Genomic DNA, 16,780 nt, shown 5'->3' with positions numbered 1-16,780 from the left:
ATGTTGCTTTAGATACAATCCATGGCCACCGAGTAACCCAGCAAAGTCATTTACTCTTCACCGCCCCAGAGGAAGCAACTCCCTACGTGGTAATTCCCAGGTGAAAGGCCAATGACTTTAGGAGCCTAAAGCATTTGAACCGACCAAAGCCCCCCACTGCAGTGCTGGGCGGTGCACTTTGAAATGAACCCTGAACACACACGGGGATGTATATTTAAATAAGTTACTGTTCTCGGATAAACATTTGGGGAAGCTCTGGAGGCCGTGGATTTTCATAATTCTGACGGGGTTCATTTGGGGTAAAGGTAGACCCTGATGGGCTCCTGCTAATGACTTAAGACACCTGGTTCTTTGAGGACTTTGAGAAGCTTTCAGACGGCGTTAAATTTGATTACTTTTAAAAACATCTGATTTTTTCCATTAAATGTGAAGTTTTTCTTTGTGAAATTTAAATTTTATGAATGATCCTCTCCAGGAAGTTCAGCAGAATTCCTGTTGTGGCTCAGTGGGTTGAGAATCCGACTAGTAACCATGAGGATGCAGGTTCGATCTCTGACCTCGCTCAGTGGGTTTAAGGATCCAGCGTTGTTGTGGCTATGACATAGGCCAGCAGCTGCAACTCCGATTTGACCCCTAGCCTGGGAACTTTCACATGTTATAGATGCGGCCCTAAAAAGCAAAACAAACAAACAAACAAAAAAACATGAGGAAATTCAAGGATTTAGTAGAGAGCAAAATGCTTTTAAATATAAATATCCTCTACCCCTGTAACTTCTAGTCATGATTCTATTCCATAACAGCAGCAAAATATTTGAATCTTCTATACAGGTTTCTTTTCTGAGACATATTAACAATATTCACGCTACTGCAGCCAGAGGTGAAAATGTCTGCTTAACAGCTCTGCTACAGTTTTGTGGTTAAATTCTCTTACTTACAGACTTAGCAGTACTAGTTCTGTGGCTTGTTAGCTCTATTTCATATTGCACTACTGAGGAATAAAATTGAGCCTTCGTTGCTAGTTTCAACTAAGAGTAGTCTTACACTAAAAAGCAGCTAGATTTCCATAAGAATTGAAGAACTTGGTTTAAAAAACATGGGCCGGACCACCAGATGTTGTTTAAAAAACTAAAGAAACAGAGAAGTTGTGTATTCTTTGGTGATTTGCATTGTAGCTGGGCTCCGTGGATCATTGTAATCATGTGTGTCATTTCTGGTCTTTCAAGTAAGTAAATATATTTAATATAGTTGTAATGTTCAGTACCAGAAAAGTCCTTTGATACTTGGTTGCTTAAAGAGACAGGGAGTTATTAATTGTATCGCATTACTTAGAAAACATCAGTGTGTGTGTGTGTGTGTGTGTGTGTGTGTGTGTGTATGCATACATGCGCTTGTGTATAAATCAGCTAAAATTCAAAGAAAGCTTTCTTATTTCAGAAAGAACGGTTTATTCTCTGAGACATATTAATGTTTCCTCAGCATCATCTTTATCTTAACATATGAACTTGGAAAAACTAAACTTAGAAACTAAAATTAGAGCTACCATCATTTTGTTCTTTTGTTAAAAGGGAAACGGCCTCCTCACCATGAGTGACAGTCAAAACAATACCAAATGCCAAAAAAAGAGTAAAAATTAATCATACTTGGATACAAGACAAAGCACTGCTTTTTTTTTCTTTTTTACAAATAAAATCACTGTATAATTTTAGGATGTTGATGCTCAGACTTCATTGATATTCAGTGAGACGCAAACTGAGTATCAACTGGAGCATTTACTGTACCTAGATAAGCTTGGCTTCTCCAGTCTGAATTTTCAAACTCCTACCTAACATGATTCCCCATGTCCCCTGTTTTCAGAGGGTTGGAAAAGGCAGCAGAACACAGTAATTACACATATCATTACCCTAACCAATTCATTTGCAACCACTTACACATGCCTAGGACAGAAGTGTGGCTTTCCATGTGTTCAAGACAAGATACAGAAGGAAGACTGAAGTCAGAGTCTTTGTCCTTAAGGAATTCACACTTCCGGGCAAGTCATTTCAAGTGAAAATGGAAAAATTGTTAAGAGGTTGCAGAGGGAAGAGACCATGGCCATTGGGCAACTGGATCTGGAAGAGGTGGGACAAGCTCATTTCAGGCCTAGAAAGCAGAGCTGCTGGGTGCTTGGCCTGCCTGGAGCACAGATCTGGATGAGGATGTGCACTGGAGATGAGGCTGGAGGAACACACAGGGAATAAATGAGAAAGCGTTGTATGTCCAAGGGCATCTCTCTGTGGGTTTTAGTATCATATTTAAGTGCTCAACCATCGTTCTGGTGAAATCTGGAAGAAAACACACCAGACCGGGAGATTTTGGAGCTGGGAAAGTTTGCTAGGAAGTTACTGCAAAGGTCTGAGCAAGAGGCAAAGAGGGTCTGAGCTAATTCAATGTCAGTGAGCCCCAAGGTTCAGTCCTCGTGCCTCCTCTGCTCTCCATGGATCCAGTGACTTACCCACACTCAGAGGTTCTGAGTTAGTTTTTAAAGCTCCTTGACCTCAAAATAATCATGGAAACACACGCACATTATATTCAGGGATAGTCATTTGCAGTCTTGTCTGTAGTGATGAAAAGCTGAAAACAACTCAATGTCCAAAAATAAGGTCAATATAAGTAAACTGTGATACATCCGTCCAATGGAGTACTATAGAGTTTTCAATTAGCGTTTAAATAAATGTGAAGACATGACAAGACATTTACGATATATCTGGTTAAATAAAAGGCGAGGCATGAAAGAATAAGTAGACTGAAAATCTGTATTTTTGTCATGCATGTGTAGGTGGATAAAACTTGAAGGACAGACACTTCAAATGCCTTTAGCAGTGACTCTTAGTGTTCGTATTATAGGATCTTTTTCTTTGTTATCTACCTTTTTAATTTTTATAGTGATTATGCATTATTTCTGAATCTGAAAAAAAGTTAATACTTTTAAGGATAAGAGGTGAGAAGTTTAAGGGCCTGAGGTATGAAAAATGGTCCCAACTTAGGAGACCACTGACTTCGCAGATGTAACCCTGCTACTGACTCTTCATCACTAACCAACTTTCCTAACCTTGCCTTCTTCAAATATTTATCAATGTATGCCACAGAGCTTCCACACAGCCATGACTGCATGGCGTGAAATAAGAATTACCACATGATTATTATTAATCACTAAAATCATTCACATATTTTATGTGCCAGTTACTAGGCAAAAAATGGTCACATATTTTTCCTTCTTCATCTTTTATAATGTGACTCAGTGCTGCGAGTTTTGTCATTATCCCCATTTGCAGATCAAGGAATCTGAGGCTCAAAGAGCTTAAGTGAAGTGCCGAGCATTGATTTAAACTCAGATTCCAAGGTCAGTGTTCAAAGAACAATGTAACAAGTTCAATTTATTTTTTTAACGATTGTTTTGATTTTTATTTTTTCAAATAAGGAAAGGGTGTAGTAAATTTTGCCTAGTACTATACATATATAAAAGGTCAGATGTCATTGTATGAATTTTAAAATATTTAATGACTCAAAGGGGACCACAACATTGTACCTAGTGAAATAGGTGCTTTCAAGTAGAGAAATCAATCATTTCTCACACCAAAAAGGTTCTCTACATTATAGGATTTTTCTTTTTTACTTTAGAGTGAAATTCATTTGTCATCTTCCTGGGTCTGTGCCTGGTATCTTTTATACTGAATACATTTCTTCCCTACAGGATGTCCTTTGGGAAATTTTATTATAGGTGGTTACAATACCTATTCATTTATTTCAGCTTCTAGAAATTAGTAACACTGCATTTATGTCACAATTTAACTTTCCAAGAGCTTTGAATTTGTCACAATCTAACTTAGCAGTCTATACCCTTTTTTTTTTTTTAAATCTATCATCTGTCAAGCAATCCAGGATGGGGGTTCACACTATACGTAATATATTTGAAGGTAAAGAGATGGAGGGAAACAGCAAACCATTCATTAAATACTATTACCCTTGGAACTTAAAAATCATCGCATCTGGAGTTTCAAAGAACTGTGGAGGCCACTCAGTCTACACAAAGTACATAAAGGAATTTCATCTCTCTATTTTGATGGTTTTTCCTTTGTTATTCAAATGAGTTATAACTTCTTTTTTTGTTTTGGTTTGGTTTTGGTTTTTAGGGCCACGCCCTCAGCATTTGGAAGTTCCCAGGCTAGGGATCAGATTGGAGCTGAAGCTGAGGCCTATGACAGCCACAGCAACGCTAGATCTGAGCAGCATCTGTGACCTACACTGCAGTTCTTGGCAGTGTCTGATCCTTAACCCACTGAGTGAGGCCGGGGATCAAACTTGTGTCCTGATGAACACTAATCAGGTTAGTTACCACTGAGACACAGTGGGAACTCCAGAACTTTTTTCTTTTTCTTTCTTCTTTATTAGAAATCTAGAAAACTAAATATGTGGACAAATTAAATGAGCAAAATGAATTAAGAAAAATTAAGTTGGTGGTCAAGGGTCTTAAACTCAGCTTTACAATCAAACCAAGATTGTCAGATTTCTGACCATTATAACACACAAGCAAGAAAAGTTGGACTGAAGGTCTCAGACTCATAACATTTCAAATCTGGAGAGGATGTCAGTATTAAACTTCTCACCATGTAAGATTAGATGTATATACTGATAAAGACAGCTCTGGATGAATTATGTATTTTTTACAGAACAACAAAAAAAAATTAAGATTGGAAAAATTCTCCAAGACCTGATTGCCTTCATTCTGTACTAAATTCTTCTTATAATCTTCAGATGCATATTTTTCCGTTCCCGTTTCAAGAAGTACTTCGAGATAAGCAGCTGCCACCATTTCCCATTGAAACTTAATTTCATAATCCAGTAGTTTCAGAGTTACATCTTCCTGGACAAGAGGCAAAAAGATCACTGTTTCATTTTATTCTCTGACTCCCATTTCCATTCTTTGTTGAGTACAAAATGAGGAGCCAGGCTTGAAGGTCTCACTGTTCTTGGAGGCACAAAGAGCAGCCACATCTGAGGATTAGAGCCCATGGTCCCAATGCTGGAAACTGTAGCCCTTCTGTCTAAATCCCACTTCTACAGTCCAGCATATCACCCCAACTATCAGGAACATAAATCCTCAACTGTTCTCGTATTTTTAGCTCGTATTTTCTTTTCACCTCTTTGTCATTAGGAGCAGCAAGACAAAAATTGAACAATTTCAAAGAGTTGTTTATATTCTCTTGCTGCAATGAATGCCTGGTCCTGGCCCATAATATTTATACATGTTTTCCTTTTTTCCTTAATTGTAATTAGCATGCTGTTTATTGCATTCCTTTTACCTTTCCTTAAGAATTTGCTTTTTCCTTCAATTGTTTGCATTGGTATCTTTTGAATTTCCTCCCTCTTATTTATTTTTTGGCATAAATAAAAATTGGTGCTACAGTGGGAGCTTGATAAAACTTTTTATTATGTTCCCTTTTGTCCAACAGCAGTCATGAGGCATTAAAAAAAGAAAGCCTAAACAGTTTGTCCAGGGTTACATAAAAAAGAAGCAAAGTTTTTAATACAGCTTTGTGGTCTTAGTTGTCCACATTCAGTTTTTATTAAAGGTTCAGATCGCCTTCTGCTATTTCTATTGGTTTTCTTTCTTTAAATCCTTTATATTTTTTCCTGTCTCTTAAATTAAATTTTCTCTTAATTTCTTATGTTTGTTTTATCATCTTTTTGAAATGTCTTTCTGATGCTATCCACACTTTTTATCATTTGTTTTATGGATACTGTGGAACAATTGCATATTCTCTTAGTTTGGTAAAATGGTATTTTCTTCTCTAGATCATTAGTCAGTGATAGCTCGTTAAAAACCTAATATTCCCATGTTTACAAAACACATCCCTTCTCTAGATTGTTTAGTAAATAGTGGTAGAAACATTAATAACCCATTTGGGGGAAAAAAACCTAAGTCATCCTCACTTTTACATACTCCCAAATAAATTAAAAGATTGGTTTTTTTTTAACCTAAACTTCCAAGAGAATTTCTATGGATTTTATAGCAATGCAAGAAACCTCAAAAGAAAAGAGTAATATCTTTTCCTTTTTAGCTTGTTTTAATATTTAATTGGTAAAATGTAATATGTTTGACTAAATGTAAATATATTTTTTAAATCCTTACTATTTTAAGACAACAATAAGCTGTATATATGCAACAGCTATGTCTGAGAAATAATATCTTGTATATCATGGCAATCAATAAGTACATTAATGCCACAGCATAAACATTAAAAAGAGCATGAGCAGACAATCCTCAAAGGTAAGGAACAATAGATTAACAAAGGTCATGTGAAAATGTATTTATCCTCATCTCTAACCAAGGAAATAAAAATCAAAGCCATAAGGCACTGCCATTACTGCCTGTAAAATGGCAAAATTGAAACATCAATTTAAATGTTAGTGATGTTTAAATGACTCTGAGGGGTTTTCATTTCTTTTTTAAAACTCTTAAATTTAAAACTTTCTAAAATGAACATGTGTTACTTTTATCATAAAAAATGAACAATTTAAACTATATATGGATATGTATTTATTTTCTTCTATCCAACCCAAGACATGACTAAGAAGTATACACATTTTATTTATTTGTTTATTTTGTCTTTTGTCCTTTTAGGGTCACACCCACAACATATGGAGGTTCCCAGCCTAGGGGTCTAATCGGAGCTGCAGCTGCTGGCCTACACCACAGCTCATGGCAATGCCGGATCCTTAACCCACTGAGCAAGGCCAGGGATCGAACCCAAAACCTCATGGTTCCTAGCTGGATTCATTTCTGCTGCGCCACCGCAGGAACTCCAGTATACGCATTTTAGAGTTGATTCTCCTGATTCTATTTCCACTACATTTCAGTTAACCCAAGTGTTGTTTGTTCCTCAAAAATAAGAATTAACAGAAGTGGAGATTTTTCCAAGCTAATGACATCCTATGGTGGTATTTCACAGCCAGGATAGAGGAGCACTCATGATAAGGGCTGTTTTGTGGAAAGTGCTTTCTGTAAGGTCAACAGCCTGCGCCAGTTTGGCTCCATAATTAAACTTTGAGACATTGAGGCTTTGAGGTGAAGTGTTCTGGAATTGTTCAAAGTTCAGGGGAAATGGATTTGTCGTAATAAAAGGAAATTTTAAGACAAATAGGTTATCAGGAAGGATGTATTTTTCTTTAGTGCCAAACTATAGATTCTGTCTATTGATGTCAAGATGTTAAAGTTAATATTAGTGTAAACAATTTTTGAATTTGTGTGAGGTTCTCTTAGAATGAATCCCTTAAGACATGCAGAAGGTGAGAGATGTGTAAGACTTTATTCATTATTACCCAAATTTAATAATAGCCAGGAATCTCTTTTTTTTTTTTTAATTTAAGTATAGTTGATTTCAATGCTGTGCCAATTTCTGCTGTACAGCAAAGTGACCCAGGAATACATACATATACATTCTTTTTCTTATAGTATCTTCCATCATGGTCTATCCCAAGAGATTGGATATAGTTCCCTGTGCCATACAGTCTTTTTTTTAAAGGTTTTTTTGTTGTTGGTTTTTTTCTTTTTTTTTTGCTTTTTAGGGCTGCACCCGCAGCATATGGAAGTTCCCAGGCTAGGAGTCAAATCGGAGCTGTAGCCTCTGGCCTACACCACAGCCATAGCAACGCAGGTTCTGAGCTGCGTCTGTGACCTACACCACAGCTCACGGCAGCACCAGGTCCTTTAACCCGCTGAGCGAGGCCAGGGATTGAATTCACTTCTTCATGGATACTAGTCGGATTCGTTTCTGCTGCACCACAGCAGGAACTCCCATAAAGTTTTTTTTTTAAATTAAAGTTATAGTTGACTTACAATGTTGTGCCAATTTCTGCTGTGAGCAAAGTATCTCAGTTTTATATATATATATATAGTATATATATCTCATTTTATATATATAGTATATATATCTCAGTTATATATATATTATATATATCTCAGTTTTATATATATGTATCTCAGTTTTTATATATATATATATAAATTTTCGAATATTATTTTCCATCACAGTCTATACCAGGAGACTGGATATAGTTCCCTGTGCTATACAGTATTGCTTTATTGTTTATGCCAGGCATCTCTTTTTATAAGCAGTTTACTTAAACTATCTGGTTAATCCTTATAATAATCTTCTGAAGTAGGTACACTGAATTGTTCACAAAAGAGGAGGAAATTGGGAGTCCCCTCATGGCTCAGCGGCAATGAATCTGAGTAGGATCCATGAGGACGCAGGTTTGATCCCTGGCCTTGCTCAGTGGATTAAGGATCCGGCGTTGCCGTGATCTGTGGTGTAGGTCACAGACAAAGCTCGGATCCGGAGTTGCTGTGACTGTGGCGCAAGCCGGCGGCTACAGCTCTGATTTGACTCCTAGCCTGGGAACTTCCATATGCTGCGGACCCCTAGCCTGGGAACCTTTATATGCCATGGGTGCAGCCCAAAAAAAAAAAAAAAAAAAAAAAAAAAAAAAAAAGGTTGGGGGAAGGAAATTGAAATGTAACAAGTCTAAATAGCCAGACCAAAGATCTACCACACAGACATGGGAGAGGCAGGATTTGAGCCCAGACAAGCATGACTGTAAAGGTTGAATTTGTACCCTGAGTACAATGCTGCCTCTGCATTATATTTCAGTAATCCTAACTTTTTTCCCAACAACTGAACCAACTCTGCACAGGACACTGTATAGTCTAACTCAATCTGCCCTCCTAAATCTTGCTTTTGGGTGGCAAACAGGAAGAGCTTGGGTTCTATGCTCTAACTTGGTCTAAAACTTTGCTCCACTATTGTGTTTCTGTTAGTTATTTCTACACATGTAAGATGAGGCAGGGGTAGGGTGAGGGGTGGGAAAGAGAGAGCTGCTGCGAAGATTGAGATGCCGTATGTGCAAGTGCTTAGAATAGAACTTGGCACACAGTAGATGTTAAATAAAAACATATTTGTATTTCCTTTTTTCCTTCCCTTCCCAGACAAAAGTTATTCTTCCTAATCAAATCAGTTTGCATGAACACAATTCCATGGCTCTCTTTATCACAGAATCCTTGGAAAACTTAGGAAAGTGTCACTCATTAGATCAAAAGGACCTGAGGCGTGGCTCCCAGAGGCTTTTAATCCTCCAGGTGTGGGTAGCATACGCTGTGAGAAGCCCAAATGGAAGTTGATATAACTTGATATTCTGACTTCTCTCTTTTCTGGATTCGGCAGGCTTTTTAGAGTCTTGTTTCTACGACTCTTGCTTCTCTCTCAGCTCTTCTACATAACCCTGCCCCCCCCCGCATTCCAAAATACATTTTTACAGAACTGAGTCCGAGCTCAAACTGCTGATAGGCGGATTTCTCAAAGATGCCTTATCATTTCCTGCCCCCACGCTTCTTTTTTCTGCCAAGCTCTCTCTCTCTGAAATAACCCTTTACCTAAAATTTATCGTTTATCTTCAAGACCCAGCTCAGTTCATCTCATTCACATCTGCTCTGACCACTTTTGATGGAAGAGACCTCGCGTTCTACCAAACCACTGCAGCACTGAGTATCACTCCATTGACAGGTCATAGATACTTTTGTATTTGAAGGCTGGAAATGAACTGAAAGGAATAGTGGTTCAGAGTGGCGTCCGATTAGCAGTCCCTGAAGCTGCCAGTCCCAGCTCCTTACTAAAATATCGACGAAACCAGCAAAAGTAAAAAGTCTCACAAATACAGTAAAAATCTAAAAATCAATAGGCAAACTATTATCAGAATTTGGAGGGAATTTCTGCAACTTATTTATTTATATTTTTATTTTTTATTTTATTTATTTATTTATTTTTTAGTCTTTTTGCCTTTTCTAGGGCTACTCCTGCAGCATATGGAGATTCCCAGGCTAGGGGTCTAATTGGAGCTGTAGCCAGCGACCACAGAGCCACAGCAACGAAAGATCCGAGCCACATCTACAACCTACACCACAGCTCATGGCAACACCGGATCCCCAACCCACTGAGCAAGGCCAGGGATCGAACCCGAAACCTCGTGGTTCCTAATTGGATTCATTAACCACTGCGCCATGACGGGAACTCCTCTGCAATTTTTTTAATCATTTATTTATATATGTATTTTTTTTCTACTGTACAGCATGTTGACCCAGTTACACTTACATGTACACATTCTTTTTTCTCACATTACATGTTCCAACATAAGGGACTAGACAGAATTCCATTTCTGCAATTTAAAGGCCAAAAGAACTGGATGGAGAAACTTTTAAAAACCACTCTCCCACTAAAAATAGATTGAAATTCTTGGCCTGAAAGTAGAGTCACCCTTTGCTACTTCTCAACTGTTTACCCCCTACTCAGAAACATGGGAGCCTTGTCAGTCACCACCAGCAGCCACCAAAAAGAAAAGAGTGGGGCCGGGGATGGCCACCATCCCTCTTATCAGACAGGTGGTATTTTATGGGGTATCCTGAAGGCCATCCCCTGCTCCCTAACACAGTGATTCAAAAGAGTTAAAAATAATAATAGGAACTAGAAAAGGTTTTTCAAGGGCACGTCAAAAAAAAAAAAAAAATCAGTGTGTCAGTATTGATGTTTTTAACTCAGACGTGGGGGCTGGAGGGAAAGTGAATTGGATGCAGGTGGTCAAAATGTACAGACTTTCAGGTTATAAGATAAATATGTACTAAGGATGTTAATGTACAAGACGATGACTAATGGTTAACACTGATAGGAGTTCCTGCTGTGGCACAGTGGGTTAAGGATCCAGCACTGCCACATCTGTGGCTCAAATTTCATCCCTGGCCCGGGAACTTCCATATGCTAAGGGTGCAGCTGAAAAATAAAAAAAATAAGATAAAATCTGCTGTGTGGTATATTTGAAAGCCATTATGAGAGTACATCCTAAGAGTTCTCATCACAAGGAAAAATATTTCTTTTTTTTTTTTTTGGTGTCTATATAAGGTGATGGATCTTAACTTATTGTGTAATCATTTTATAATTTATGTAAGTCAAACCATCATGGTATACACCCTAAACTTACATGATGTTGTATGTCAATTATGTCTCAATAAAACTGGAAAAAATGTCAGATGTGAGGCCAGACATAAAATCAATGAGAAAGAAAACATGTAATATTGATAAAAAATTACAGTGAAGATATATTTATGAATCTCTTCAAATAATATAATGGCTGAAATATATAGAGTAAAACCTGTTAGAAATATAAGGGAAAAATAGTAGACAATTATTGTGGAAGACTCACATGCATATCTCAGGCTATGAAAAATCCAGAAGGAAAAAACAGATTGGGGAGTTCCCTTGTGGCACAGCAGAAACAAATCTGTCTAGTAACCATGACGTTGTGGGTTCGATCCTTGGCCACACTCAGTGGGTTAAAGATCTGGCATTGCCGTGTGACTCAACCCCTAGCCGGGGAACTGGGGAACTCCATATGCCACACACACACAAAAAAAACAGATTGGAATAACATCTTTAATAATATAATATATAATGTGACATATATATACACACACACATGCATATATATGATATATAGAAATATATATCAATAGATACATAGATAACCAAACTACCTGCCAGCAAAAGCATTATGTAGAAAATTTTATAACAATATGTGTCTCAAGGAATCAAGAAATTCCAATAATTAGAAATCCAGTCATTCTGATTTCCATGTACTATTTCTAGTCATTAATACAAAGGAAAATAAATGGGCAGACACTTAAATTATCAAACGAGTTAAGTCAAGAATTAAAATTATAATTGCAAACCACTTAGAAATTAATGAAAATAATAACATTATATACCAAACTATAGAATGACACCAAAGCTATGACCAGAAGCAGATTCATGGAGGAAAAGAACTGATATGGCTTTGTTCAATGGATTTTGTTGTTCTATGTTCCAGTAATTTTCCATTACTTAAAATTAAGCTCCAGCAACTTCAATATTTCCTGAAGTAGGACTCCGTACATGTAAAACAAAGGAAATAATAAGCCGGACCTGCTATCTTCTTGTGTTCTCTTATTCACATTTGTTTTGACCTGGATGCCAGCTCTTTATTTTCTTGGGACACCAACCACTTGGCACCATATTTGATCACCTGATGCACATATTGGGCCCCTTTAAATTTAACAATACTTTGAATGTAACCTCTGGCTTTGACCCTTAGCACCTGCTGTTTAATAGTTATTCCTCAGTTCCACACAGTTAATATAACTAATAAGAGACACTCACACCTTCTTTTCAGGACCCTAGGTGCCTTTATATGTTGGAAGAACCCCACCTCACCTCCCAGCAAGAAGGGGAAAAATCAACTATAATTCAGTATGAGGGTTTGTGGTCCCTTATAAGTTTATCACAAAATTAAGTAAATATACACATGCATCTGCAAGTACACACATAAACCTGCATGCATACATACATACAGAGAGGATTCAAAAGCTATCTTTCAGGGATTCATCAGAAGTTATAAAAAATATATGCATCTTAAACTTTTAAATTCCATTTTAATGGTGATAATTTGAATGTTTCCTGTGTTCAATAAAATCATGAATATAGCAAAATGATATCAAAAATATTGGAGTGAATATAGAATTTATATACTGGACTCTCACAAAAGTTGGTTTGTGTTGCATCTCATTCCTCAATTCAAATGTAATGTTTACTTTTCCTAAATTTTTCACTTATTAGGAATCTTATTATTTCTGTAGCGACCATCCCCTTAATAGAGGATGAAAATACATTTTCTCACTTCAAAGTTATTTCCAATCACAAAACTTCCAGTTTCCTGTAAAGAAACTATGAGTAATTGCTGTAGTCACTTATGGCACCATAAAGAGCAAAGACAGGAGTTCCCGTCGTGGCTCAGTGGTTAATGAACCCAACTAGCATCCATGAGGACGCAGGTTTGATTCCTGGCCTCGCTCAGTGGGTTAAGGATCCAGCATTGCCATGAGCTGTGGTGTAGGTCACAGGCACCACTTGGATCCCACGTTGCTGTGGCTTGGTGTGGGCCGGTATGTCGAGGTGCAGCCCTAAAAAGACAAAAAAAAAAGAAGACATTTGGTCCTTATTTGTGTAATAGTTCTCACGGAATTGTGTGTATATACAGAAAAACAAACTTATATACTTCAAATAATTCATGCAGTGTCTAGTGTCTAAACCTAATAACATTCTTCTCCAATGTAGACGAGGGTCCAACGTATCTCTTACACTCGACATGAGTAGCTTGGGACTGTTGAACCCTTTGTGGCCACCCCAACCCCTCGGGAAAGGTAGCAATGGAGTATCTGCAGTCAGCCAGCCGAATTCTCACAAGGTCACAGCTGAGGGACGCCGTGGCAAGTTCGCATTTACTCCAAAGTGAATTCATGGTGAGCCTGCTGTTTATTACTCACTCTCCAGTAGGTATTTTGATATACTAGGCACTAGAGGCGTATGTTAAATGATGCTGTACTCCACTCAGGCAGCTTACAGTAAAATGGTTACAGCTCCCAAGGCTAAGTGCAAGGATTTTTAGACCCACCCTGCATCTCATCAACTGTTACGTGCCCAAACTAGAACCTGATGGCTAAATTGAGTCAGAGCATATAGGAGCTGGCCAGGCAAAGATGTGGCAAGAAGGAGCTGGGTATTCCAGGATGAAGGAACAGCTTTGCTAACTCTGGGGAATTGTCCAGTTAGACAGGAGCATTGAAATCAAGGTGGAAAGTGACAAAAGTTGAGCCTCAGAGATATATAAAAAAAATGCCAAAGTCTTCATAGATATTTGAAGGTTTGGACTTGAGTTTTTAAAAGATCACTATCTGCACTAAAGTGGGCTTTAGAAAGGAATTTTGGAGACTCTAGAGATAATCCTGCAGAACTGTGATAATGGTCTAAACTAAGATAGTAGCAGTGAAAAATGGAAGGATCTAGAGGAATCTACAAGACGTAGGCTTAATCAGGTAAGGCAGACAAGAAAAAGGGAGAAGTTAGGGATGACACCTCCACTTTTAGACTTGAGCAGCAGGGTGCATGTAATGTCTTTAATGAAATAACACAGGAGGAAGAGCCAATATAGGCTAAAAAATGGTGATGAGTTTCATCCAGCTAAAAACAATGGTGACCCATCAGTGTTGCTGGTGAAAGCTTGATGCATAAAAATACATTTCTTTGCAGGGAGCATGGAGATAGATTAGACCTTCTTAGGTCCAATTTTTGCCCCAAGGGAATATTCATTTTATAGAACCCCTTGTATCTTAAGTCATTTGTTCATTTGAAGACATATGTGTCAGGTCTTCAAATTGAACACTCTAGGGTCAGGGTAGATGCTTGCTACCACTCTAATGATGAAAGATCGGCAACGGATTAGATCTGTAAACTTTATCAACTATTATTGTCTAAAGTAAAACACAAGCATGCAGTCTTAAACATTAGATGTTGTAGCATGTCCTCTTTTTATATATGAAGAAAATGAGACCTGGAGGGGATAAAAGAACCAACCAGTGATCACAGAGGTGGCCAGAGGTACACCTAATATTCTTTTCCAGAACCACTAATAGCTCTTTGTTCACATGGTCTTTTTACCTCCCTGAGAGGAGAGAGGAGGCCAACAAGGAATGCTAAGGAGAGAGAGGATGCTGGAAGATGACAAATTGTCAGTGTGTGTCAGAAAACAGCAAAGAGTAGGGAGGAATAAAGATGTTCACGGCTTTGCCAAATTTCACAGACTAATGTTGAAATTACCAAACATGACCGTGGTTTCTATCGAATTCAACAGTTTTGCTTACTTCAGTAACTTGGAATTGAGACCTTGTAACATTTAGCTGGAGCAGAAAGTAGGAATAAATACCATAAGTATCTAAAATAATGCAGACTTAGGAAAGGCTATTTAAAAAGTAAGCTACTCCTCTTCATAGACCAAATTTTAAATTCATAGTATAGTCAGGCTTTTCTTCAGTTTGCAGAATGACTGAAAACAGGGCCAATTTGAATCAATTTGTAGATAATTTCTTTCATTTCAGGGAATACTAAGCTGTTGAGTTCTAATTTCTGTTGGAGACAGTGTAGGTAATAAAATATTATTTTATGTGATCTGGGGATAAAAGCTATTTTATTTCACATTAATCTTTTCTAGTCAGTCCTCTGCAGAACTTTAAGTTAGAGAACATACTATTTTGTATAATCCAATCCTTAATTATTTGTTTAGATCCTTTTGAAAACTTTGGCTTATTGGTTTCTCTGTCCCAGTTGGTATCAGACACTCCCCTTTTAGATCTAATGCATAGAGCTATTTCCAAGCTCTTGTGTCCCCCCCCCCATCATTTGACGTATATTCTGACTTAATAAATATGTTGTACTCTTGTTCAGTGCCAGAGGACAGTGCCTGAATGCCCTTCACTAAAAATATTGCACTTACAACCATAAATGGAACAGTACAATTATAAACCATTTCTTAATACACACACACAAAAAAAATGCATCATATTGTCATCACTGAAATCACCAGAAATGCCCTTTATACTTACCATTTGGGGAGGAAATTTTCCCTAATCCTCAAAGACTCACAATTAATGTTAAAAGAGAATCCATCATAATAAAATCCTTGGTACTGAACTTACACCGAAATTGGAAGAAATTTAAATGCATTGTTAAAAAGGCAATTTTTCAGCCACCTGTTATATATTTCCAGCAATTATGTCGGACAGGATTCTTAAAACCTCACCAAAGTCTTCTGTGTCTCTTTAATAACTCCAAATAAAATAATACTTCCTAACACAGCTGTTTCTTAGAGGCGGCTTGTCAGGGTGTAGCCAATGTGTTTATGGAAAGGAAGGGTGTTGGTCAAGCAGAGGTGGTAGTCTGTTGTTTATAAGTGACTTTGAAGTCCAATAGAGCTCTGCATCAGATGGCCCCCTGTGAAGATTTTCTTTGTGGCAGCATTAGATACAGCATTTGATATCCCTTATTTTTGCAGGAAATACCAATGAACTTTGTGGATCCCAAAGAAATTGATATTCCACGCCATGGAACTAAAAATCGTTATAAGACTATTTTGCCAAGTAAGTTTCTTTCCTTTTTATTTTTTTTAACTGAAGTAGGGTTGCAAGTTGGATGGATGGGGAGTTTGGGATTGGTAGATGCAAACTATGACATTTGGAATGGATGGGCAATGAAGTGCTACTGTATAGCACAGGGAACTGTGTCAGGTCTCTTGGGATAGACCATGATGAAAGATAGTGTGAGAGAAAGAGTGTATGAATAGGTATGACTGGGTCACTGTCCTGTGCAGCAAGAGTTGACACAATATTGTGAATCAACTATATTCTAATAAAAAAATTTAAAAAAGAAAATAAAAAGATGACTCAGAACATGGGAGGAGGAGTTCCCATTGTGGCTCAGTGGGTTAAAAACCCAACTAGTGTCCATGAGGATGCGGGTTCGATCCTTGGCCCCGCTCAGTGGGTTATGGATCCAGCATTGCCATGAGCTGCGGTGTAGATCACAGATGTGACTCGGGTCTGGCATTGCTGTGCCTGTGGTGTAGGCCAGCAACTGCAGTTCTGATTCAACCCCTAACCTGGGAACTTCCATGGACCATAGGTCTGGCCCTCAAATGCAAAAATAGAAAAGAAAAAAGAAAATGGAAATGGGAGGAGATATTTGTAAATTATACATCTAGTGAGGCCTTGTATTTATAATATGTAAAGAATTCTTATAACTTAACTATAAAAAGATAAATAATCCAGTTTTGA

General features: G+C 37.7%; 1 protein-coding gene and 1 long non-coding RNA gene across 2 annotated transcripts in view; one reads left to right on the top strand and one right to left on the bottom strand.

Annotated features, from left to right (window-relative positions):
* PTPRR (protein tyrosine phosphatase, receptor type R) overlaps positions 1–16,780 on the top strand; it is a 253,581-nt gene that overhangs the window by 191,273 nt on the left and 45,528 nt on the right. The window contains 4 exon segments of the mRNA XM_021091990.1: positions 13,233–13,276; positions 13,279–13,311; positions 13,314–13,417; positions 16,003–16,087. Coding sequence (XP_020947649.1) covers positions 13,233–13,276; positions 13,279–13,311; positions 13,314–13,417; positions 16,003–16,087 — 266 coding nt within the window.
* LOC110260702 lies at positions 12,727–15,995 on the bottom strand. Its single transcript, XR_002344041.1, has 2 exons — positions 15,554–15,995; positions 12,727–13,078 (listed from the first exon to the last, which is right to left on the bottom strand). It is a non-coding gene; the product is annotated as an uncharacterized LOC110260702 (long non-coding RNA).

Source organism: Sus scrofa, chromosome 5 (assembly GCF_000003025.6).
Source record: "Sus scrofa isolate TJ Tabasco breed Duroc chromosome 5, Sscrofa11.1, whole genome shotgun sequence".
NCBI classification, from domain to species: Eukaryota; Metazoa; Chordata; class Mammalia; order Artiodactyla; family Suidae; genus Sus; species Sus scrofa.
Note: the sequence above shows the minus strand (reverse complement) of the source record. Positions and strands in the feature narration are given on the sequence as shown.